Here is a 24,325-nt window from a genome sequence, read left to right as displayed (position 1 = left end):
CTGCTCATCTCTCATAACCTTGGATGTGCAATCTGCACATAAGGTTTTGCCGTGAGTGTCCGGAAGTTTCACACTACATATAGGGCATCTACTGGATTTCCCAGAGGCCTTGCCGGACTTCTTAACTTGACCAGGGGGGACAGCGGGGGTTCCCTTATCCTTAAATGATATAAGATAGGGAAAGTAACAGGGTGGCTGCTTGTTTACAGGGTGCTAGGGGAGTTTGCGCTATGCGCACTTACCCCTTCCTCGGGTGGCATGCTTTCCATGGCTCCGGAGTAGCAGGTCCCCGCAGCTGTCAGCGTCTGAGCGAAGCGCTACAATCCCTGAGCGATCCACGCTGGTGCGCACGCCTCCCCCGTACATACAGCGTTACCGGAAGTGACGGTAACGGATGCCGCGAACCGGAAGTGACGTGGTCCCCGGAACTTCCGCCGGAAGAGTCAGAGCCCGGCGTCCACGCTGCTGGATGCTGTTGCCGACCTCGGGAACCGCGTCCGCAGCCGAGAGCCTCCCACTGGGAGGAGGGGCTGCTGGTCTTTGGAGCAGAGGGACCCCCCTCTGGAGGGTTTCTGCCCTGAGCCTCTTGACAGGGGGAAGGATTTGGCAAGCCGCACGATCCCCCTGAGCTCCGGTAAGCTGCGCAGCTTCTCTCGTGCGTCCCTTGCAGGGACAGGAAAAACACTGAGGACTGGGGGTGGGACTGGACCTTTTGAACTCTCGTGTGTTTCCTGTCCCAGCAAGGGGAGGAGGACGTCCTCCATAGTGCTGTCAGGATGACGTCCTGGAAAGATAGTGTTACGTAATACACAATAGCGCAAATTTTGCTTTACTTTGGCATATCGTTCAGTATTCCCTTAAACATCTAACCACACTACTAACACAGGAATGGCGAGGAGGTGATGATCTGGGTTTATTTTTAATTTATACTGGGGGATACAGTATTTATGAAGTGGTTGTTCAAGTAGAGGACGACCCCTTTAAGCAACTCAAGTCACAATAAAAACATTGTACACACAGAACATCAAAGCATCTACACATAAGCACTATGTACACAAGCACGTCATGCACAGCACACAAGCACAGAGCACGTCATGCACAGCACACAAGCACAGAGCACGTCATGCACATCACACAAGCACAGAGCACGTAATGCACAGCACACAAGCACGTCATACACAGCACACAAGCACAGAGCACGTAATGCACAGCACACAAGCACAGAGCACGTCATACACATCACACAAGCACAGAGCACGTCATACACAGCACACAAGCACAGAGCATGTCATACACATCACACAAGCACAGAGCACGTCATACACAGCACACAAGCACAGAGCACAGCACACAAGCACAGAGCACGTAATGCACAGCACACAAGCACAGAGCACGTAATGCACAGCACACAAGCACAGAGCACGTAATGCACAGCACACAAGCACAGAGCACGTAATGCACAGCACACAAGCACAGAGCACGTCATGCACAGCACACAAGCACAGAGCACGTCATGCACAGCACACAAGCACGTCATGCACATCACACAAGCACAGAGCACGTCATGCACAGCACACAAGCACAGAGCACGTAATGCACAGCACACAAGCACAGAGCACGTCATACACATCACACAAGCACAGAGCACGTCATACACATCACACAAGCACAGAGCACGTAATGCACAGCACACAAGCACAGAGCACGTCATGCACAGCACACAAGCACAGAGCACGTCATACACAGCACACAAGCACAGAGCACGTCATACACAGCACACAAGCACAGAGCACGTCATGTACATCACGCAAGCACAGAGCACGTAATGCACATCACACAAGCAGAGCACGTCATACACATCATACACATCACATAAGCACAGAGCACGTCATACACACCACACAAGCACAGAGCACGTAATGCACAGCACACAAGCACGTCATACACATCACACAAGCACAGAGCACGTCATACACATCACACAAGCACAGAGCACGTCATACACATCACACAAGCACAGAGCACGTAATGCACAGCACACAAGCACAGAGCACGTCATACACAGCACCCAAGCACAGAGCACGTCATGCACATCACACAAGCACAGAGCACGTCATGCACATCACACAAGCACAGAGCACGTCATGCACATCACACAAGCACAGAGCACGTCATACACATCACACAAGCACAGAGCACGTAATGCACAGCACACAGCACGTAATGCACAGCACACAAGCACAGAGCACGTCATGCACATCACACAAGCACAGAGCACGTCATACACAGCACACAAGCACAGAGCACAGCACACAAGCACAGAGCACGTAATGCACAGCACACAATCACACAGCACGTCATGCACATCACACAAGCACAGAGCACGTCATACACATCACACAAGCAGAGCACGTAATGCACAGCACAGAGCACGTCATGCACATCACACAAGCACAGAGCACGTCATACACAGCACACAAGCACAGAGCACGTCATACACATCACACAAGCACAGAGCACGTCATGCACAGCACACAAGCACAGAGCACGTAATGCACAGCACACAAGCACGTCATGCACATCACACAAGCACAGGAGCATGTCATACACATCACAGAAGCACAGAGCACGTAATGCACAGCACACAAGCACAGAGCACGTCATACACATCACACAAGCACAGAGCACTAATGCACAGCACACAAGCACGTCATGCACATCACACAAGCACAGAGCACGTAATGCACAGCACACAAGCACAGAGCACGTCATGCACATCACACAAGCACAGGAGCATGTCATACACATCACACAAGCACGTAATGCACAGCACACAAGCACAGGAACATGTCATACACATCAGACAAGCAGAGAGCATGTCATACACATCAGACAAGCACAGAGCACGTCATGCACATCACACAAGCACAGAGCACACAAGCACAGTGCAGTGCACACCTTATACAGGTCGCACAAGCATCAGAGTGCACACGCAACACGGGAAACGTCATACATGTCACAAGCACAGAGCACATGTTATACACCGAACATGAGAAAATATCCTACATGTCACACAAACAATGGGCATAAGTTGCTCATGGCACAGAAGCACGCTTCCCCGGGTACACAAGCACGGCACACATCATACATGTCACAGAAGCACTATGTACACATGGCAGATATAAAATAATCACAATGCACATGGCATAAAAGCACAGCACACATATCATGAAAGTGCATACAAGTAAAAGGTATGTACAGCACAAACCACCTTCTATACATGACAGTAAAATGTCAGCCATATTGTCATGATTACTGTATCCAATGCGAAGTCCAACAAGATGGATCCTGCAACTACAATAGTCTACTCCCAAAGCCGCTAAGCTCAAACTCATGCCAAATCTAAAAGAATAAATTCCTTATCAACATGTTTATGTGAAGACCCCCTGCCCCCATTCACACACACTGGGTCAATGCTGATATATGTCTCTAGACAGCTGACATGTGCCCGCAATAGGTGCAGGTGGAATCGCAATCCGCCCATGCCTATTAAATTGTTAAATGCCGCTGTCAAACTCTGACAGCGGCATTTAACAAGTGCTCTCGGCCATCCGGCCAGAAATGCGCACACCGCTGACCCCGTCACATGCTCTGGGGTCAGCGGTGCGTCAGCATAACAACCAAAGGTCTCCTGCAGACCTCTATGGTTGTTGATGCCAGATTGCTGTGAGTGCCAACTTGTGGTCGGCGCTCATAGCAATGCTGTAATTCAGCTACATAGGGGCGATCTGAGAATCGCCCCTATGTAGCAGAGCCGATCAGGCTATGCCAGCTTCTAGCCTCCCATGGAGGCTATTGAATCATGGCAAAAGTAAAAAAAAAGGTTTTTAAAAATATGAAAAAAATTGAAAAAAATATAAAAGTTCAAATCACCTCCCTTTCGCCCCATTCAAGATAAAACAATAAAAAAATTCAAACATACACATATTTGGTATCGCCGAGTTCAGAAATGCCTGATCTATCAATAAAAAAAAAAATTAACCTTATCGCTAAACGGCGCAGCGAGAAAAAATTTAAAACGTCAGAATTATGTAATGCAAAGCCAAAAAAACCTACGGGGGTTAATACATTGCCCACTACCTCTGAAATAAAAACAATGTCCATACCTGGCGTTTCATGCAGTTGTTGTATTCATGTATTTCACTCATAGCATCTAAAGTGGGATTATTTGATAGCAGCCCACCATCTAGGAAACGGCCTATAGGACGGAAATAGGACGGCGCAGCACCACTGGAACGGGCAGCACGCCACACCAACTGCTCTGTGTTCAAGACACAAAAAAACAATAAAACATGCAAAAGAAGGAGGGACAAGTAAAAGCAAGAACGTAGATCATAGAGACAAGCCATCAGGAAATTTGCCCACTGTACTGGAATCTCAATAAAGAGAGAAAAAATGTATTAAATGACAGGTATAATATAATGGAGCACCTTAGTGACTTAAAACTACTCTATCACTACTGTGGGCACTCTACAAGTGATTCTAAATTAATTCAGCACCTAGAGTAGTCCGAGTGATGGAAAACGGTAATAATAGCTGGCAGACACTACTCATACCTTCCCACGACAGCTCTAAACTTTCAACCTCTTCACCTACAAGTGGTAAGCAAATATAATTACGGTATGCAAAATACATCTAGAGTAACAAACTAGCTAATTATTAGGGTCGTACAAAATTTTGTTTACGCAAAGCAGACTGTCAGAGCACAGCTTGAACGGTCAGTCTTTAGTCCAATATTTTAATCCGAGAGTATGGGGGCCACATTTAGGGTTGTATTATTTGTGCTGTTCAGTAGGAACGGACCATTGTAGTTTATGAATAGTATTTCCACAGACAATGACAGCATAATGTTTAGATCAAACACCCTGTTCATGGTTGCACATAACTTACCTTCTGGTCCTGTAACCGGACGGAACGTGGCAAGCCTCTTGAATGTTGGTTGTCGTCCTGTATTAGGTGGATCATAGTTTCGAAACAGATGCAGTTCTGCAGGGTGCCGATCGGACAGTGTACCGGTTACCATTACCCTGGAAAAATATAAACAGGAAAATAAAGACTAAATTACTAACCGTAAATTATATTTTGCAAAGTCCATGACAGCACCACACGAAAGAGGGGTTCCGCCCCTCAGGGCCAGGAGCCTACTGAATAAGAGGATGGAACCTCTCCCCCGTATCAGTTTGGTTACAGAGCATGAAAGGACCTCCATGACATTGATATGTACATACTGTTACCAGGCAATAACTACAACACCATCTACACTATACACCTACATTTTAATTACTGCACACCAATACCAGTGAAGGGGGGAGATATATGGGTGCTGTCATCAGCTATGGAAAATCCCATTATAGATAAGTAATTAGGTCTTTTCCATTCACCCATGACAGCAACACATGAGAGATTTACAGAGAAACTGAATCTACCTTAGGGAGGGAATACTTTGTAGAACCCTTCGCCCAAAGGATATATCAGCACAGGAGGTCAGATCAAGCCTATAGTGCTTACAGATGGTTGAAGGAGAGGACCATATTGCCTGCCTTACATATCTGGTCATTACCTCTTTGGCCTTCTCTGCCGAAGAGGTCATGACAACAGAGTAGAATTAACTTTTATGCTTTCTGGGACTGATACACCACTAGAAAAGTAGGCTAACCTAATGGTTTCCCTCAAGACTTTAAGGCCTTTCCTACAGCCTTGGAAACAAACAATTAGTACTGGCTCTTCTTCCCTTGTTTCATTACTGAAATGTAATATATTAAAGACCTCCTAACATCCAGTGTGTGGAATTTTTCCTCCTTCGGGTTCCTAGGATTAGTACAAAAGATCCAGCCTATCTTCTAAAATCTGTGTAAAGTGGGATTAACTGACAAGGCCTGGATATCAGGGACTCTACAGGCTGAAGTCAGCGCTACCAGAATTACCATCTTTAAGGTAAGATATTTAACAGATGACAACTCTAGTGGTTCAAAGGGGGTTTGGTTTATGCCTTCACCACCAACTCCAGATCCAAAAAAGGAATCCTTAGATTAGGGATTGGTCTAGACCCATCACATGGTTGAAAAAACGGTAATTAGTCTTACCGGTAATAGTATTTCCAGGAATCCATCCTGACAGCACCATGGAGGTTGTCTTCTTATCCACAGTGGGACAGGAAACCACGAGAATAAAAGGACCCTCCCCTTACCAATCGTCAGTGTTTTTCCTGTCCCACTTTGGATAGGAACTACAAGACTCCGGCAAGCTCCGTTTGAGCAAAGAGCAGAGTTTCCATCAGAGAAGCCATGAAGATCCTGGGGCTGATGACGGCCTGCATACCTTGTGTAAATTGGAGTCAATTTCACTCCCGACGACTTCAGCAGGCGATTCTCTCATCCTGGGACAGAAGACAGGGATCCTTGGACAAAGTGATACAGCTACCAAACCAAGTGAAGACCTCATTACGTTGGTGGACAGATCCCAAAAATCTCAGGCAAGGAGTGGCCTGGAATCATGTTCCCGAAGTCATAATTACCACGGACGCAAGTCAACAAGGCTGTGGAGGTCACATCCAGGGAAGGTATTACCAGGGTCAGTGGACCCTGGAAAACAGCATGCGATCCTCAAATTTCAGAGAACTGCTCGCAGTCTGGAAGGTTCTATCTTCAGCACAAGCCTTGGTGAAGAACAAACACGTAAAAGTACTCTCGGACAAAACAACAGCAGTTGCTTTCCTTCGACATCAGGGTGGTCCGAGACACATGGCTCTGCAGCAGTTGGCAGAACGAATCTTCAGGTGGGCAGAAGTGACGGTACTCTCGATCTCAGCAGTTCACTTGGAAGGTTCCAGAAACCAAGTGGCGGATTTCCTGAGCAGGAGGACGGTTCTATCAACAGAATGGGAGCTAAACAACGAGGTTTTCGAAGACTTGTGTCATCATTGGGGGAACCCGGAGCTAGACCTCTTTGCAACCAGACAGAATGCAAAGGTCAGCGTCTTTTATTCACTGAACCCTCAGGAGAACCCGGCCGGAGTCGATGCCTTCTCCCAATCATGGAACAGAGGTCTGTTGTATGCGTTCCCTCCGCTTGCACTAATACCAAGGACTCTCAGAAAAATTGCAGAAGACAGAGCCAAAGTCCTGCTTGTAGTACCATACTGGCCGAAGAGGAGTTGGTTTCCCTTACTGAAAAAAATGTCAAAGGAGAAACCAGTTATTCTTCCACAAAGAACAGATCTACTCTTTCAAGGTCCCATTCTCCACCGAAATCCAGAAACCCTTCGTTTGTCGGCCTGGATCCTGAGCGGCAAGTCCTAAGAGCAAAGGGTTTATCAGATGAGGTGATTTCTACATTAAAAGCAAGCAGGAAGCCAGTAACCTCTTCAATCTATTCCAAAATTTGGAAAAAATTCTGCAGCTACTGTGGAGAAACGACAGTCGATACTGACCGCCCTAATGTACCTAAAATCCTTGATTTTTTACAGGCAGGGTTTAAAGCAGGTCTTAGACCCAGTACTTTAAGGGTACAAGTAGCGGCCCTTAGTGTTTTTTATGACTGTACTTTATCAGCCCACCCCTGGATAAGTCGATTTTCCAGGGCAGTTGGAAGACTAAAACCATTAATAAGGAAAACTGTCCCACCATGGGACTTAAATTTGGTTCTTAATGAATTATGTAAATTTCAGTTTGACTTGGGGGATAATCTAGACATAGGTAAATTGTCCCTAAAAACGGCCTTTCTTGTAGCCATTACTTCGGCAAAGAGACTGGGGGAGCTTCAGGCCCTCTCTATTCAGGATCCATATTTGCAGGTCTTTCATGACAGATTGGTTTTGAGACTGGACCCAGCTTTCCTCCCGAAAGTGGTCTCTGATTCAAATATTAATCAGGAGGTCGTACTCCCTTCCTTTTTTCAGTCACCCAGAAATCAAAAAGAGTCTCTTTACCATAACCTGGACGTTAGAGAATCGGTTCTTAAATACCTAGAGGTTACAGCACCCTGGAGGGTAGATAATAATCTTTTTGTTCAGTTTAGAGGCCCAAATAAGGGTAGGAAGGTGTCTAAATCCACAATCGCGAGATGGATTAGATCTACAATAATTTCGGCTTATAAAGCCCGGGGGAGGGATCCACCGGGATATATCAAAGCACATTCGTCTAGGTCAATGGCAGCCTCATGGGCAGAAAAAGGGGGGGCTTCAGCAGATCAAATTTGTAACGCCGCTTCCTGGTCTAATCTTAGTACATTCTCCAAATATTACAAACTTACAAACTAGACGTAATGTCAACACAATTAAGTTTTGGCAGGAGGGTACTCCAGGCAGTATTCCCACCCTAGGAAGTAGTCTGCTTTGGTACTTCTCCATGGTGCTGTCAGGTGGATGACCTGGAAAACGGTAATTAGTCTTACCGGTAATAGTATTTCCAGGAATCCATCCTGACAGCACTGCTAGTTTCCCTTCCCATGCTGATTTACTAAGAACTGATGTGACGTAAACATTTGTATCTTGTTTGTGTTTAAATAAAATATTCTTTTTGGCATCCATCCTGATGTGGTACTTTGAAAATCACTGACGATTGGTAAGGGGAGGGTCCTTTTATACTCGTGGTTTCCTGTCCCACTGTGGATAAGAAGACAACCTCCATGGTGCTGTCAGGTGGATGACCTGGAAAACCTAGTTATCCATCTATTGCCTGCCAAGTCACAGTTATAGAACGCCTTGAAGGCCGAGATAGGCATTTTAAGAATACTAGTTTATAGTCCAAGCTCTAATCCTTTCTGGAGAAACTTTAGGATAGATTTAATCGGAATTTCCTCACCCAGACTTTGTATAAGGACCGAAGACAAAAAACAGACCTAAAAATTAGCTTTTATTTATTCATCTAAAAAAGTTCAAGGGTATAAAAACACATTGGTGCGTAGATCAGACAAAAGGTACATAATGATATATCACAGCAAGATTTAGATTAATCAAGGAAAAAGTCTAAGGAAACAGATAGCTGATACTCAGTTTCCCTACCTGGCAGCGGAAGCTGGCATCCTATAGGAAAACGTAATGAAGCCCCGGCTCCACGTACGCTGATCTTGTCTGACCCTCAAAGGGAATCCCTCACCAAGCCTTCACCAACACCCATAAAGTGCTTAATAATACTGAACCTGACAATATAGACTTGGTGTAATCAGTGGGTGACCAAAGTTATACATAATTTGCAAATATAGTGATAACTATCTAATTTAATCTCAAATATATAGTAAAGAGAGTGTGCCTCTCATGAGAAGCTGTATAATATAGATGCTAATTCCAGTCAATATGTATAGGACTAGCCCTAAGTAGAAGTTGTGATACTCCTAGATTATGCATATTCAAATAAAGGTGTCAGTTTTCTATGTTGATGCTAGCAATCATGGTTGGCTAGCTAACTAAACCCCTAGACGTTCTGTCACCCTATCAGAATGAATTGTCCCAATCACAACAATCCAGTCCTATGAAAAATCAGGTATGATAACATATATGTATCGGGTGTCTTCAGTATTGGGACATTTAGTGCAATAGCATCGAAATAGGGGGTCCGACAGTTCAATAAGATAGGGACACATCTCCCCTTAATATGAACATCACCGTAGCAAAGCAAGATACTAGCACAGATATATGTGAGCACGTGAAAAGCAGGTTCAAATATTCACTTATACCAAATAAACACATTTACATTAGGAGTGGCCTGATAGGGACCTAGGGGCATATTCAATATGGAAAATATACAGGACCATAGGAGGGTTGCTGAGAATCATGTCTGTTCTTGAAAAAGATCAGTACGTCGAGGATGCACATGAGTAGACCCTTAGGTTAGGAACTCTTTCCCTCCAAATATGTACCAGATATATTTACCGTAATTAATCAGGTGGCCAAAAGGGGACAAACTGTCATTCCCCCCTGGACACCTATATTTAAAAAGGGTTACATATATTAAAGTCGCCCATAATTATAAGGGGGATCTCAGGGCAATTCACTAGCTTCACTGGTATTTTCTTGAGCGAGGTGTTTGAAAAGGGAGGAGGAACATATATTGCCACAATGATGCATTCAAAATCAGGCAGTTTACAATGAACCCCAACAAATCTACCCTCATCATCTTTAAATTAATCTATATATTTAAAAGGGAATGTTCTTATGTACTAGAAGGCTGACTCTACTGGCATAGTTAGAATGAACAGAATGAAGACTAAAACTCCTGACCTGTTTAGCAGATTAATAGATTCCTTGGTCAAGTGTGTTTCCTGCAGTCCTATAATAGCAGGGTTAATTTTCCTAATGTGCTTGAAGATTGCTTGCCTCTTAGCATTGTCTTTATGTCTTGGAATGTTTGCAGTCTTAAAATTTTACCATTAAACCCATATTTTAAATTCAAGAATATTCCATCCCGTTTAGCAGGTTTGGAATTATTTTCCCAACCCAAAGCTCAGAATTAAAACATGTGCATACCTATGAAACCCAAAGCCTGACCCCACTGCAAACTCTTGCCCCACACCTTATCCAGCGTCAACCTACCCTTACAAGTAAGGTATGCGGTATAAAAACAGAGAACCATTCGTTATGCTCTCTTACTGAAGGAACACAGATACTTGTTTACCAAGTGCAGGTGACTCTGGACCAGAGCCAGCTCCATTACTATAAGGAACAAAGAATTAAATACATACACAGAACTAAGCCGTAGCTTCAACATATACATTCTAATACAATCTTGAACTTTCAAGGAAACCTGGAGCTCCAGCTGAAAAACTCCAGTGATTTTTTGCCTCCCTCACAAGAATATTTAGTGAAACAATTCTTCTTCCATAGACTCCTTTTCGCTCAAGCCCTTCTTGCTCTCATCTCCTGTTGGATCTGACGATCACGAGTGTCCAAACATCTCAAGGCATGAAGGAAGGTAGTAGTAGCTAGGGAAACTACTCACAGGCTAAATCATGGAATATTGTACTCCCAGTACTGTCAATCTCTTTTTAATGTCCAGACACATAGATCTCTTCCACAGAACGGTCACTGAAAAATCCAGAAAGAATGAGACCTTCTGCCCACCAAGTCTAATGTCTTGCATCTCCCGGGCTCCTTCTCAGAATTATGTCCTGATCTATGTAATGTATTATTTTAATCAGAACAGGCTGGGAAGCTCTGCCCACTGGTCTCAGCTTCCAATGCAAATAGGTGGGTAAGGACTTCTTTGCCAAAGGTGTGAAGGAGTCATCTTGCTGGGGGGGTAAATGGCACCAATCTGCTCACCAGTGGAAAATAGAGAATGACCAACCACCCTCCCTCCCGTTTATCCCCAGAGGCTGATTTACTGCCTTCCTTTTGCACTCACAGGGTCCCTTCAAGCTCAAGAACTTGTAGATTGTGAGCCTTCGCGGGCCGGGCAGGGTCCTCTCTCCTCCTGTACCAGTTGTGACTTGTATTGTTTAAGAATATTGTACCTGTTTTTCTTATGTATACCCCTCCTCACATGTAAAGCGCCACGGAATAAATGGCGCTATAATAATAATAAATAAATAAAATAACTAGGCCCAGCGGCATCTTCGCCTCCTTACTACACATAAAACAGGAGAACCGGCACTGCCGCTGAGCAGGGGCAACTGGGCACTCAAGAGCACAGGTGGGTGAATCAGTAAAGATGTTCCCTGTCCCCTCTCCTTCTCTCGGCACTACTCACCTCGCAGCACTAGGATTCGGCTTTACGATGGCCACCACTTTCTCGTCAGCGTGCAGCTCGCTTAAGGGCCTCAGGGGCACCGGGTCTTTTTGCCTTCTCCATCGCTGCTACATGGAACCCAGCAGATTCCTCTTAACACCTTCCAAATTCCAGCCAGGGAGGGAAACTTATATTACCTCAATGCAGACCATATTCTTTACAGGATATCTGGAACTTTGCTCCAGTGCAGCCGCTCAGCTCAGCTGAATAACCAAGCCCCACCAAAAGGTGCTCTTTAAAGCCTTATGTTGATGGCATTAACAGGAAAAAATATTGGGGTCAAGACGGCGGATCACATAAACCTAAGACATTAAAGAAAACTTAAACTAAGAAATGTGCAGGGGCAAATAAAAATGACTACGGTACACAAAAACAGCAAACTTGTATAAACATTATTAGAGATAAAAGATCAGTAAAAATTAAACATTTTATTTAGATTCAACTCACTTGGGGTGCCTAACATCTGTCATTTTGGTTTCCTCCCCAAATTCCCTTTTTAAAAACTCCTCAAGAGGTCCAGACTCATAAGGTCGTGATCCGCGAAAAACCTCATTTTTCATGCGGAAGTACAAGCAGCGAAGGTATTCCATGGATTTTCCTGCCAGAACAAATATAGATATATTTATATATGCAAAGTGCCCTGTGCAAGTATACACCCCCTAAAAATATATATTTTGGTATTACAAGCAGCACTTTCAGACCATACTAGTTATTGAAAATTAGCGATGTCTTCTTAACCCCTTGGTGTTTTGCCCCAAGTCTACAATGCTAAATCCTAGATTTGTTGTCTAAAGGGGTGATCTTACGTTAAAGTAAAATAAAAAGAGAAGCAATTACTCTCCTTAACATTAAAATTGCACCACGAAGAAGGAAAAGTTGTGGAATTATGGAAATCACATGATGGATAGACATGTAAGGAATATGCCAATGATGACAAAATGGAAATACAATTTAAACAACATCTCGATTTATTCAGTATCAAGTATGAGCATCACATGCAACAATACAGGCACTTACAGCCTTGTCTGCTATCAGCGAGGTTATTAATGGTTGTCTGAGGAATGTTCTGCCACCCTGAATGCACTTGGATAAATCATCAAGATCCACTGCAGGCAGCTCCCTTTAGAATTGCCAACCACTGAGTGCGAACACATCTGGGTGAAGTGTCACTGGATGCGCTGCTGACAACTATATTCAACTAATATTTTCCTTGAAAACGTTATTTTAAGGGTATGTGCACACGTTGCAGTTTTTTTGCGTTTTTTTTGCTATAAAAACACGATAAAAATGCATAAAAAACGCATACATCATTTAGAATGCATTCTGCAATTTTTGTGCACATTATGCGTTTTTTTCCGCGAAAAAAAAAACGCATCGCGGTGAAAAAAGCGCAGCATGTTCATTAATTTTGCGGATTTTTCATGTTTTTCCCGCTATTTAATGCAGTGGGAAAAACCGCGAAAAAAAAACCGCACAAAAAACGCGAAAAAAAAAACGCAAGCAGATTTCTGGCAGAAATGTCTGGTTTTTGTTAAGAAATTTCTGCAAGAAATCCTGACGTGTGCACATACCCTAACAGGTTTAAAAAGTCAACGTAGGACCTCTTCATCACGACAAAAACCAAGGTACACGTGTGGATATGTCCTGAGGAAGAGGCCATTTGAACCTTGAAACGCGTTTAATTAAACCACTTTTGTTTATTTGAACACCTTGACTTTTTATCACTATCGGCAGAACGGACTAAATCCACAAAATCCTCTATCTTGTCATAGGTACCAACCGTGGTACGGGTGCCAAAACTTTTGCATCGGCCCATTTTACTTAATTTTTAAAGTATAAAAGATTAAAAAATATATTTTTTTGCCTAAAATACAAAGGAAATGTGTCATCTTTAACTTTAGCCCTTTTAGAGATCATTTGATCTTCAACTTGCTTAACTTTTCACAATAACAGTAATTTTGACCAGGGGTGCCCAACTTTTACATGCCACTGTACCTGGCTACAAACATGCAGCCAAACTGTGGGTCAAGTTGCCTGCGGATTGGGCAGCATAGACTGCCTGACAGGTTCCCGCTAAGTGAGCTGAGTGTGCATGTATCTGGGAGGTTAAAGGAAATAGCTATGGGTAAAACATGCACTCATATTTCAGAGTTATCCCAAAGGCTTATAAATGATCGCTGGTGCTGACAGCTGGGACTCCCAGCAATTCCAAGAAAGGTGCTCAGAGCCCTGGCCTGGATGGAGAAAAGGTGCCCATTTTCGACCTCAAGCTCAAATCATTGTCTACAGGATTTCTGGAAATGGCCAAGTGCTGTACTGACAGTTTTTCCTCCAGACACTCTTACTGATATACAGGCTCAAACAAGTGTGCAAGTGTTTTCAGAAAGGACTGGGGAACACCCAATGGACGTCTTTGGCAGCGACTTATCTGCCACAAGAACAAAGTATCAGGCGTGACAAAATCCTAAGACGTTTCCTAGAATATCAGAACATGGCGTGACGTATTTAATGGCTATAATGAGACGATAAGTATGGTTCTCAGAGAACACGCTCAAAGTGTAACTACATTTCAAAGTAAGTCTTACATATTGTCGTTAATAATCAATCTCTGCACGCCTTGTATTCCTTGGACGAAGTCCTCAAGTCTTCCCATGTCACAAATGCAGACATCAGCCAATACTGCACAGCTACACAGGCCGCACGCAATAGGGAGAATACTGGTCAGTACTTGGCCTCGGTGTCTCATAGCGCATGATCACAAGCAGCGGCAGCATGGAGGACATTATACAGGAGTGCGGAGCGGCGTTTATCTCACTCCACAGTTTATTAAAGCAACAGGGATCTGTGTGTCTCGAGGTCTCCCTGTCTTAGGCTACGTTCACATTTGCGGCCAGCGCCGCAGCGTCGGGCGCCGCAGCGGCGCCGCATGCGTCATGCGCCCCTATATTTAACATGGGGGCGCATGGACATGCGGCGCACTTGCGTTTTGCGCCGCATGCGTCGCTGCGGCGCCCGCGTCGGGGCGCAGAGGACGCAGCAAGTTGCATTTTTGCTGCGTCCAAATTCAATGAAAAAAACAACGCATGCGGCGCAAAACGCAGCGTTGTGCATGCGTTTTGCTGCGTTTTTGTTTGCGTTGTGCGCTGCGGCGCCGACGCTGCGGCGCACAACGCAAATGTGAACGTAGCCTTACTCTGCTCCCTACCTTTTCTATGAACTTCAAAAAGGCAGCGGTAATGTGCTACCACAGTCATTCTTCATCTCGTTTTGACGGAATTTAGCTGTATTTCAGAGTTCAGAAGACAGGAGAAGTGGCTCTTAAGTGTAGAAAAAAGCAGGTTTCTCTGATAAGATACAAAGCATTTTTTGTATTTGCTTGTGCTATTGGATTATACATAACCATAACCGTGACCATTCAGCTGTGTTGCTGTAGCACATTTGTTCCATGGTTGGATGCCGGTCTGAGTTAATACTCTGTTGCCCATGCCAAATCTTAAAACTTTGCCACATCTCAAGGAGCCTAAACAGCTTAGATAGAAGTTGGGCTGAGAAATCATATTCACAGTTCTTGCTTTCTCTATTAAGGGAATAGAGCAAGCTGCAGTCAAAACCCTGTCGAAAAATCATCAGTGGAAACAAAAGGATGAGACTTTTAAATTCAAGTGGTCCAAGTCCCTATTCTCCTAAAACATCTTATTTCAGGGCATAGTTGGGAAGCCCCATTTACATTACATGGTCACTCTATCACACCAATATTATCAGGTTCAGACAACTTTATTCTGTGTTTGGGGGGTTTAAAGATCACTCCTATAAGATTTGTGATAATTTGCTGATCACTAGGGGGTCCAGCCGCTGGGAGCTTGACTGGTCCGAAGAACCGGACTCTGCAGAGTCCCATATGAATGATGTTGTGGCAGGACATGCGCACTACTTTATAGATTTTCTATAGGACTGTTGGAGATAACGGCATACAGCACTCGGCTTTTTCCATTAGTCTTATATGGGAGAAAATTTAAAGTAGCCGGGATGTATATGCTCGTCCACCACCCCTTTAAGCTGGGACACTGTAAAGTCCTGTTTTTGTTACCACTGGCACGCCCAGTGAACGGACCCTCAATTACCAGCAAAATATCTCTTATCCTATTAATGAGTGATAATTTCTAAACAGAATACCCCTTTAAACTATGGAATGACTATCCCTAAATTACAGGAAACAAGTATTCCTAGGAATACTTGTCTCCTGATAACCAGCTGGGGTAAACAGGCTGCCAATCGCTTATTCATTGGGTGAATCAATTTTCAATAAGCTTGCTTTGAGAAAAAAAAATAAAAAAAGCTTTCTCACCAGCACACTGTCCTGTGTAATCAGGATATGTGCTGCCGAGAACAATGACAATCTATGAACACAGAATTATTGTATTAGCACGCCTTCATTGTGCATGGATGTGTGGTCACACTATCTATACAGGCATTAGATGACTGCCGATCGGCTTGTATATAGCCAATTGGCAGTTGTTTGACACCGTGGGTCAGTTTGTCTAAATCCACACTGAGCTTTTCAAAATAAAATAAAATTATACAGCTTAGTAAAACCAATAACCTCACAACTACCTCCTAAAACTGAACAAACAAAAATAAAAATAAGCTCAAAAGCATTTAATGTTAAAGTAAATAAGAAACAGTACAATTCTTTATCACAGTTTCCTAATGATCTGACAGTCTCATGATGCCCCCTGGAGGACCGCGGAGGATCTGTGAGCCCAGGAGTCATTTTTATCTGCATTGTGAATTAATAAAATAGTATACTCATGAGGAGTCAGTAGAAATATAAGATAAGGATACAGAAAATACTGCCTTTCTATGAACCCCTTTTGAGAAAGCTGGACCGCGAAAAGCGCGTCAAGGGGCTGCTGGGTGTATCGGGTCACCATCCGCTCACATATGGGTAAGCATGTGGGAAATACCTTTTGACTAGGATTACATATGGATTACTACCCTCATGTATCTTTGTATGTTGGGTCATATTTGATTAACGTCCCTATATAGCTTACTCTGGATGTACTAGTTTCTCCTATACGTACCCAGCGTACCTGTATGTCTCCTCTGCATGTCCTCTCTGTTTGTGCTATGATAGCACGCTATTGAATTGATTTACTGGCTATTTATGCATTAATAAAATATTTATCTTTTCTAAATATTAATATGCGTTGTGGGACTGCTTTACTCCGCTCTCGTTTGTTGTGTTCTTTGGAGTTGTCCTGTTAGTCCAATATATTTTGGGGGGGTGACAATTATCAACTTTAAGCCCTGGTTTTATGGTAGGCTTTTGTGATTATTGTTTTGATGCCTTTCTATGATAGTCTATTCCCAAAAAATGAAAATATTCTAAAGCAAAAACCTAAAAACAATGTTAGTGTAAACCTAAAAGGAAAGTGCAGATTAACTTACCATGTACTATGGCTAATGCCAAGATGCCACCAGTACTGGTGCCAGAAACCCAATCAAAGAGCTCTCTTATGGGACGACCCGCTAATTTCTCTATGGCGATAAGCATCTGAATAAGAACCAGTCCACGAATTCCACCACCATCCAAGCACAGAAGACGATCCTGCCTGCAGGGACAATAGGATTACACCTCTTCTCTATATAATCAGTTTTTTCATTTTCACACTCACGGGTATTTGGAAACCAACACTTGGCTATCACTGGCCTTTACCACCCTGCCTGTGGCTATGAGAGGAGCTGGGCTAAGGCCTAAAACATTGATAAATGCATTTGCTAAATGGATTTCTCTGCAATGAATACGACAAGAAATGCAGGTGTGATATCTAGAGATGTAGTAATATTATCTTTACAGCCAGTGGGCCACACAATTAATATACCACGGTGCTCTGCACTACTAATGTACTGCGCTGTTCTGGTAGTAAGAGCATTTGTGACACATAGCGTCCGCTATGTAAACAGGGTATCCTGCTGGCTGTAAAATATAAGAATTAGTATGTCTGTAGTTTTATACTGGATAAGGTAGAAAAAGAGACAGCGGTCCATTGATCAGCCGATAATCCTGCTGTTTTGCTCCAGAGGAAAAAAAAAACCACCTTTGATGCAGATGCCAAATGCTTCAAATTAGAGAAAAAAATCCTTCCTAACTCCATTTATCTAAATAAATCCCTGGAATAACTACATCTCCCTGAATCATGTGCCAATAAATGTAAATACTGTATGTATTTTAATATTTTTTTTTAATTAAGGTTATGGATAATATGCTGCACAGTAAGAATGCTTTAAAAAAATAGAAGTGTTAATAGTTTATTTTTAACAATAAAATGTAAAGTGAATTAACAAAAGAAATCTAAATCACATCCACATTTGGTGTGACCACCCTTTGGTCTTCAAAAAAAGCATTGATTCTTCTAGGTAGACTTGCACAAAGTCAGGGATTTTGCAGGTTTATAGTCAGGTGTATGAGTAACCATTTATACTAAACAGGTGATAATGATCACCATTTTCATATGTAGGTTGAAACAGCCTTTCAATTAACCTAAAACAGCTCTGTAGGAGGCTTAAAACGGAGTGCGGAACAAATAAATTCTGCTACAAAGGTGAGGTTGTGGAAGACAGTGTCATTGTCACATCACAGGTCATACACAATAGTAAGACCAAGCACAGCAACAAGACACAAGGTAGTTCTACTGCATCAACAAGGTCTCTTCCAGAGACTTTAAAGCAGATTAGGATTTTAAGTTGTCAAGTCTAAGCTTTTTTGAAGAAGAACCAAGAAACGGACCACATTTAGGATCAAATATAGTGATCCGGCATGGAAACTTAATGCAGCAGATGAAAGACACAGCATGCTTACTTACCTTCTAAATTGGAAGATGTCCAGCAGCGTCTTCAGCTCAGAATAGGAAGCAACCAGCTACAGTCATATTAGTCCATGAGCCGGGCCAGATATCGGTACCACCCGGAGTGACTAATTTTCTTTGGTATTTTTAGGTAGATGCATGTCTGTAGTTTATTTTTTGATATGATAGCCCTTACATATACGTAGCTTATTAACCCCTTCAGCCCTAGGCCTATTTGTACCCAAGTGCCTAAGCCAATCTGACCTGTGCCACTTCATGGGCTAATAACTTTGGAACGCTTTCACCTATCCAAGCCATTCTGAGATTGTTTTCTCGTGACATATTGTACTTCACGTCAGTGCTAAATGGGAGTCAATATATTTTACCTTTCTATATAAAAAAATGCTAAATATTCGGAAATTTTGGAAAAATCGGCAATTTTTTAACTTTGAAATTCTCTGCTTTTTACAAAAATACTGATACCCCCCATAATAGTTATTAATTTACACTCCCCACATGTTTACTTCATATTGGCATCATTTTGAAAATGAAACCTTATTGTTTTACGACGTAATAGGGCTTATAGTTTTATGCGCAATTTTTCACATTTACAGCAAAACCCACTTTTCAAAGGACCAAGTCACTTCTGAAGTCACTTTAAGGGGCTTACATAACAGAAACCACCCATAAATTACCCCATTTTGCAAACTACACCCCTCAAGCTGTTCAAAACTCATTTTTAAAAACTGTTAACCCTTTAGGTGTTCCACAGGAATTTTAGCATGAGCCAAGAACCAAATATGACGATATCGGTACCACCCGGAGTGACTAGATGTAGTATTTGTAACAAAATTTAATCCAAGTTATGTAAATACACACTGAACATGTCATGTGCATATATATATATATATATATATATATATATATATATATATATATATATATATATATATATATATATATATGTTACTCCATAATATCTTCAACATCGGACTCTGAATCTGACTGTTGTTCTACTGGCTCGTCTTCAGTACCCTTGTTCTGGCATGTCTGTAATCTGCACATGTCTGTGCACTTCAGGCCATTGCTGAGGCAAGTACACTGAGGAAGTTCACATGACCGCACACACTTGCAGGACAGTAGCTGTATAATAGCTTCTGGTGCTGGTGCCCCTTGCATCCACTTGACAACAAGCTTTCCGTCGTTATCTATCATCCAACCGCAGTCTGTTGGGTTTGCAACCCATGGCTGGCTCTGCAGACTTCTCCTCCAGATCGCAGCCTGGTAGTTTGCACGCAGTGCATGCATGAAAAGGCAGTCCTGGCAAGGAGGGAGTTGACTTGACTCTACCACTCCACGTCTGGCACAGAACAGCTGATAACGGAGCCTGTTTACCTCAGTTGTTTGGGTAGTTGGCAGGTACATGTGGCAGGTGATTTCCTGTAACTTCTCAAAAAGTTCGGTAGACACTTCCCATGAACGACCAACTTCCTGAAAGGCATCCTGGTATGTCTTGTTCATCTTCAACTGCTTGAGTGTCGTCATCTTCCCACGGCCAGCGAATGCACTGACGGTGTCACAGCCTGTAAATGCATGCATACCAATCAATGAATCACATACGCTGCCTCCCAATGTTCGGCTCAGAGTGGTGATATCCAGGAATCTTGTCCGGTTCTGTGTACCGCATTTCTGGAACAGGTGGGATGGGATTTTGTGGCACATGCCCAGACACAGGACCATGACATCAGTATCCTCCGAAGTGATGATGACCGACTTGTAACCAGATTCTGCTGCATGAAGAGCATGGAGAAGGAGGCGTGTGTCTGCTTCTTCTTGATTTGACTTAAGGTCAGCAGCCTCTTCCCACTGTTCTTTGGTGATCTTAAAGCAGAGCTGCTCACATGTGACATACAGCTCCTTCTCCTCAAGCTTCTCCCTGTGGTGTTTCGCCTTCCATTCTTCTACCAGAAACTTTATGAGACTTGCCTTGTTGGAGGAACTACTTAGAAGCTTTTTCCACTGCTGGATGTTGTGCCCATGTTGAATGTTCTTGAAATGGATCCCTGTGCCTTCATATCTGTTGACTCTTTCTGTATCTTTGATGGATGTCTCCTTGTAGACGTCAAAGACAATATCAATGCGCTTGCTCTTAGCACCCTCATGGATAGCGCGACTCATTGCTGTGCCTGCTAGCTGGCCAAATGTTGCATTGTTTCCCTTCAGTTTCTGAACCAGGCTCATCCCATCAATGATGGTTGCAGAGGGCTCGGGGATCACTTCTGCAGGACGAGCATTCCTCTCCAACTCCCTTGCGAGGGCAGCCTTGTTGGTCTTGCGGATAGACCCATCACCATTGGCAAGTGCCCATGGCAATGGACCCAGGGGATGAGTCAAGACATCACTCATTTGTAGCTTTCTGTTCTCAGCTACAAGTATCATCTGGCCAAATAGGTTTCTGTCAGCCTTCAAAATTACCTCCTTGCCAAGACCTTGTCTGCGTGTCTTCATTTGGATGTTAGAGAACGTTTTAAGTTTGTTCTTCGTCATCTTGTCATGAAACAATGTAGTTGGCTTATCGGTACCCAAACGCTCATCCTTGAATGTTTGATATGCATCCTCTCCTATACTGTATGCCCCTTGAAGGTCTTTGGCTACATCTGGTGGTGCTACAGTCGCTGTTGACAAACTGATAAGTTCACCATTATGCTCTTTGTTGAAGGGGTTCACCCAACCTGTCTCCAGCAGTTGAACGAAAGATTGGACATCGGCTTCATCTCTTCTAATCCTAGACACCTGTAGGTCTGAATGGCTGAAGTCAGTATATTGTTGGCCTACCAGGGCCCTCAGCTGCCTCAAGTACATACTGCGGTACTCTGATGTCAGGTAGAACCTGGAAACAGCTCCAACTTTGAGGCTGAAGCCTTTTGTGCCCCCTGGTGTCTGGGTGTCTTTGTTGATTGTCTCTTCAATGGTCTGGTCCACAGGAATTCGTCCAAAAGGATTCTTGCTACCGATCTGGACCGAAAAGCCACCTTGCATGAAGTATTCATGGACCTCTGGGTGTTCTATGGGCAGCCGAGACATTGTGGCATAGTAATAGGTTAGGTATCGGGCATAGTTGACCTTGTCATAGGCAAAACACCATGGTATCATCTGTCGGAATCTGTTTTTGAATCAATCTGTTTTTGAATCCTGGACCTCCTTGGTAGTGTTAACATTCGAAGTCTCAATCCTGGGTGGCTCTCCCCGCTGCCCAACATTGTATATCGGTAGCATTAATTCTGTCAGAGTTATGCTTCTTTTCTTCGACTTGGTTACATCTGGCAGGACTTTCTTTGTCACAGAGCATGCAACATTGGACTGAACAGCAATGCCATTGACTCTATGAGATGTACCTGCTCCACTTAGTGTCTCCTCAAGTCTGTCAATGTTATCCCAGGCCAGGGTTGTGAACACACCTGGGTAGATACTTGCTGGCATTGGGATGTCATCCTTTGAACATTCCAACTTCTGGATACAAAGGGCTGTATCGATCTCCTCAGCCATTGAATATGACACACAGTGGCCAAGACGATTCAGAGTTCGAATCAGTTCTGTATTGCCGGTCAAAGACTTAACTGCAAAGGATAGCAGTACGTGCTTTGGTGGCTTTGTCTTTCCATTGGTAACAGCAAAAACCAAGTCACTGCCGAAGGATGTGGCAAGACGTTGAGCTCTTTCACAGGTAGTTTGGCACTCACAATCTCCTGTAAGCAGGGTTTGCAGGAATTGAGTGACTAATGCAGGAACGACATTCTGATCTGTATTGGGAGGCCATGGCTGACTCACATCTTGCTTCTTGATCTCATTCCTTAGCTGCATTGCTGCTTTGGTTACGATATCTCCAGAGTTAGCAGCTCTTGCTTCTTGCAGATCTTTTGTCATGCTGTGTACTTGCCGGACAAGGTCGTCCATTGATAGGCTACATGGATAGACTAGAAGCTTACCTTTCTCATCTGAGAGAAAGCGGAGTGATTCCCCAATCTCTGTTTCAAGTTTTCGTCGAACATGTTTCTTTGTCGATGGTTTCAGTTGGATGATACCACGGGATATCATTAATCTCTCAAGCCTAGATGTGAGGTTTATCATAGGCAGTACTTCTGGGTTTGGGAACAATTTAGTCCTTATATACAAGAAGAGTTCTTCAAGGGCCTCTTTCTCTGCCTCTTCGTAGCGTACTTCCTCGCTTTCGACCTGATTTTCAGCTGCACTAGACCTACAGGCCACTTGGGAATCATCTTTTGTGAATAGTTTGTAGCACGACTTGTGGTAGTGCCCCTCTGCAGCAACAAGGTCTCTGCTAAGTAAACCAAGTATTCTCTGTGTGCCTTTCCTTATCGCTGCTCTGCGGATCGTCTCATCTGCTCGTAGCTCAACACACTGGACAATTGGCTCCCTTGTTTGTTTTCCTTTTAGGTACTTGCTTGACTTCTCACAGAAGATACATACTTTGGCATACACCCTGCTATCACTGGGGGCACCCCTCGGTAGCTTCCTCATGGAGATTTTGCTTGCTGTTTCGACATTGACACCCTTGCCAAGGATAGAATCCAGTGACTTCTTCATTGTAAAGATACTACGACATTTACGGTGATATTGTATGTGTGGTATTTCTCCTTCTTCAAGGCCCTTAGCTGCTACCAGGACTGATTCATGCTGCCTGATCTCTGCAGCCCTAAGCAATGTTTTCCAGGAGTCCAAATCCTTAAGGGACGCCAGATCATCGCTGTCATCATTAGAGCAGTGTATGATACAGTCGATCCGTGATTTCTTCCTTGCTGGTACTTCCATCATGCCGTTAGATAGTCAGTAAACACCTGCAAACACAAAGAAAAACATTAAAATTTTATTTACCGTATTTCCTGGCGTATAAGACGACTTTTTAGCCATGAAAAACATGGCTCCAAGAGGGCGGTTGTCTTATACGCCGAATACAGCCGCCGGGGGGAAAGGCCGCCGCGCAGGGAAGGAGGAGGCAGGGGCCCACCTTCATGAGGCGCTCGTTCTTAGAGCTGGGAGCGCTGGTGCTAGGTGACTGTTCCCCCTCTCTCCACAAGTTCCTTACCAGCAGCAGCACACAGTACAGGACTACAGGACCTGTGGTGATGTCACGGCCATGTGATCAGTCACAAGCCTGGGAGGTGTCAGCCTCTACAGAGGGAGATAGGAGCTCTGCAGAGAAGACCGGAGAGTCCTGTTCAGCACAGAACGTGTATGTGTCAGTGTGTGTGCGTGTGTTGGGGCACCTCAGGGTGTCTTCAAATGTGACATAGCCCCCTAGATTTCTTCCAGTAAAATTTGCACTCCAAAAGTCATTTGGCGCTCCTTCCCTTCCGAGGCCTGCCGTTCCCCAATACTGCAGTGTACGACAACATATCGGGTGTTGTTGTGTTCGGGAGAGATTGGTGAACAAATAGTGGGGTGCATTTTTTGCTGGTACACCTCTTAAAAATAAAAAAATGAGCCTAAAATGACACCTTCATGTAAAAAATGCACTTTTTCCATTTTCTCAACCAAGTGTTTCCAACTACTGTGAAACACTGGTTGGGTCAAAGTGGTCACTATACCCCCTAAAAGATTCCTTGGGGGTGTAGTTTCCAAAATAGGGTCACTTTTTGGGGTTTCCACTGTGGGGGTACCTCAGGCAGCCTTCAAATG

The 24,325-nt window shown here is 43.8% G+C and overlaps 1 protein-coding gene across 7 annotated transcripts in view; it reads right to left on the bottom strand.

The window, feature by feature from the left end:
- Positions 1–24,325, bottom strand: part of PLA2G6 (phospholipase A2 group VI) — a 104,586-nt gene that overhangs the window by 10,650 nt on the left and 69,611 nt on the right. For 4 of the 7 annotated variants that reach the window (XM_077277437.1, XM_077277436.1, XM_077277440.1 and 1 more), the window contains 5 exons: positions 17,232–17,395; positions 12,231–12,381; positions 4,951–5,087; positions 4,617–4,652; positions 4,167–4,321 (listed from right to left, as the gene is read on the bottom strand). In XM_077277437.1, the coding sequence (XP_077133552.1) occupies positions 4,167–4,321; positions 4,617–4,652; positions 4,951–5,087; positions 12,231–12,381; positions 17,232–17,395 (643 nt within the window). The remainder of the gene's footprint in view (positions 1–4,166; positions 4,322–4,616; positions 4,653–4,950; positions 5,088–12,230; positions 12,382–17,231; positions 17,396–24,325) is intronic. The other 3 variants (XM_077277439.1, XM_077277438.1, XM_077277443.1) reach the window with 1 other exon arrangement.

This window comes from Ranitomeya variabilis, chromosome 8, assembly GCF_051348905.1.
Source record: "Ranitomeya variabilis isolate aRanVar5 chromosome 8, aRanVar5.hap1, whole genome shotgun sequence".
Taxonomy (NCBI): domain Eukaryota; kingdom Metazoa; phylum Chordata; class Amphibia; order Anura; family Dendrobatidae; genus Ranitomeya; species Ranitomeya variabilis.
Note: the sequence above shows the minus strand (reverse complement) of the source record. Positions and strands in the feature narration are given on the sequence as shown.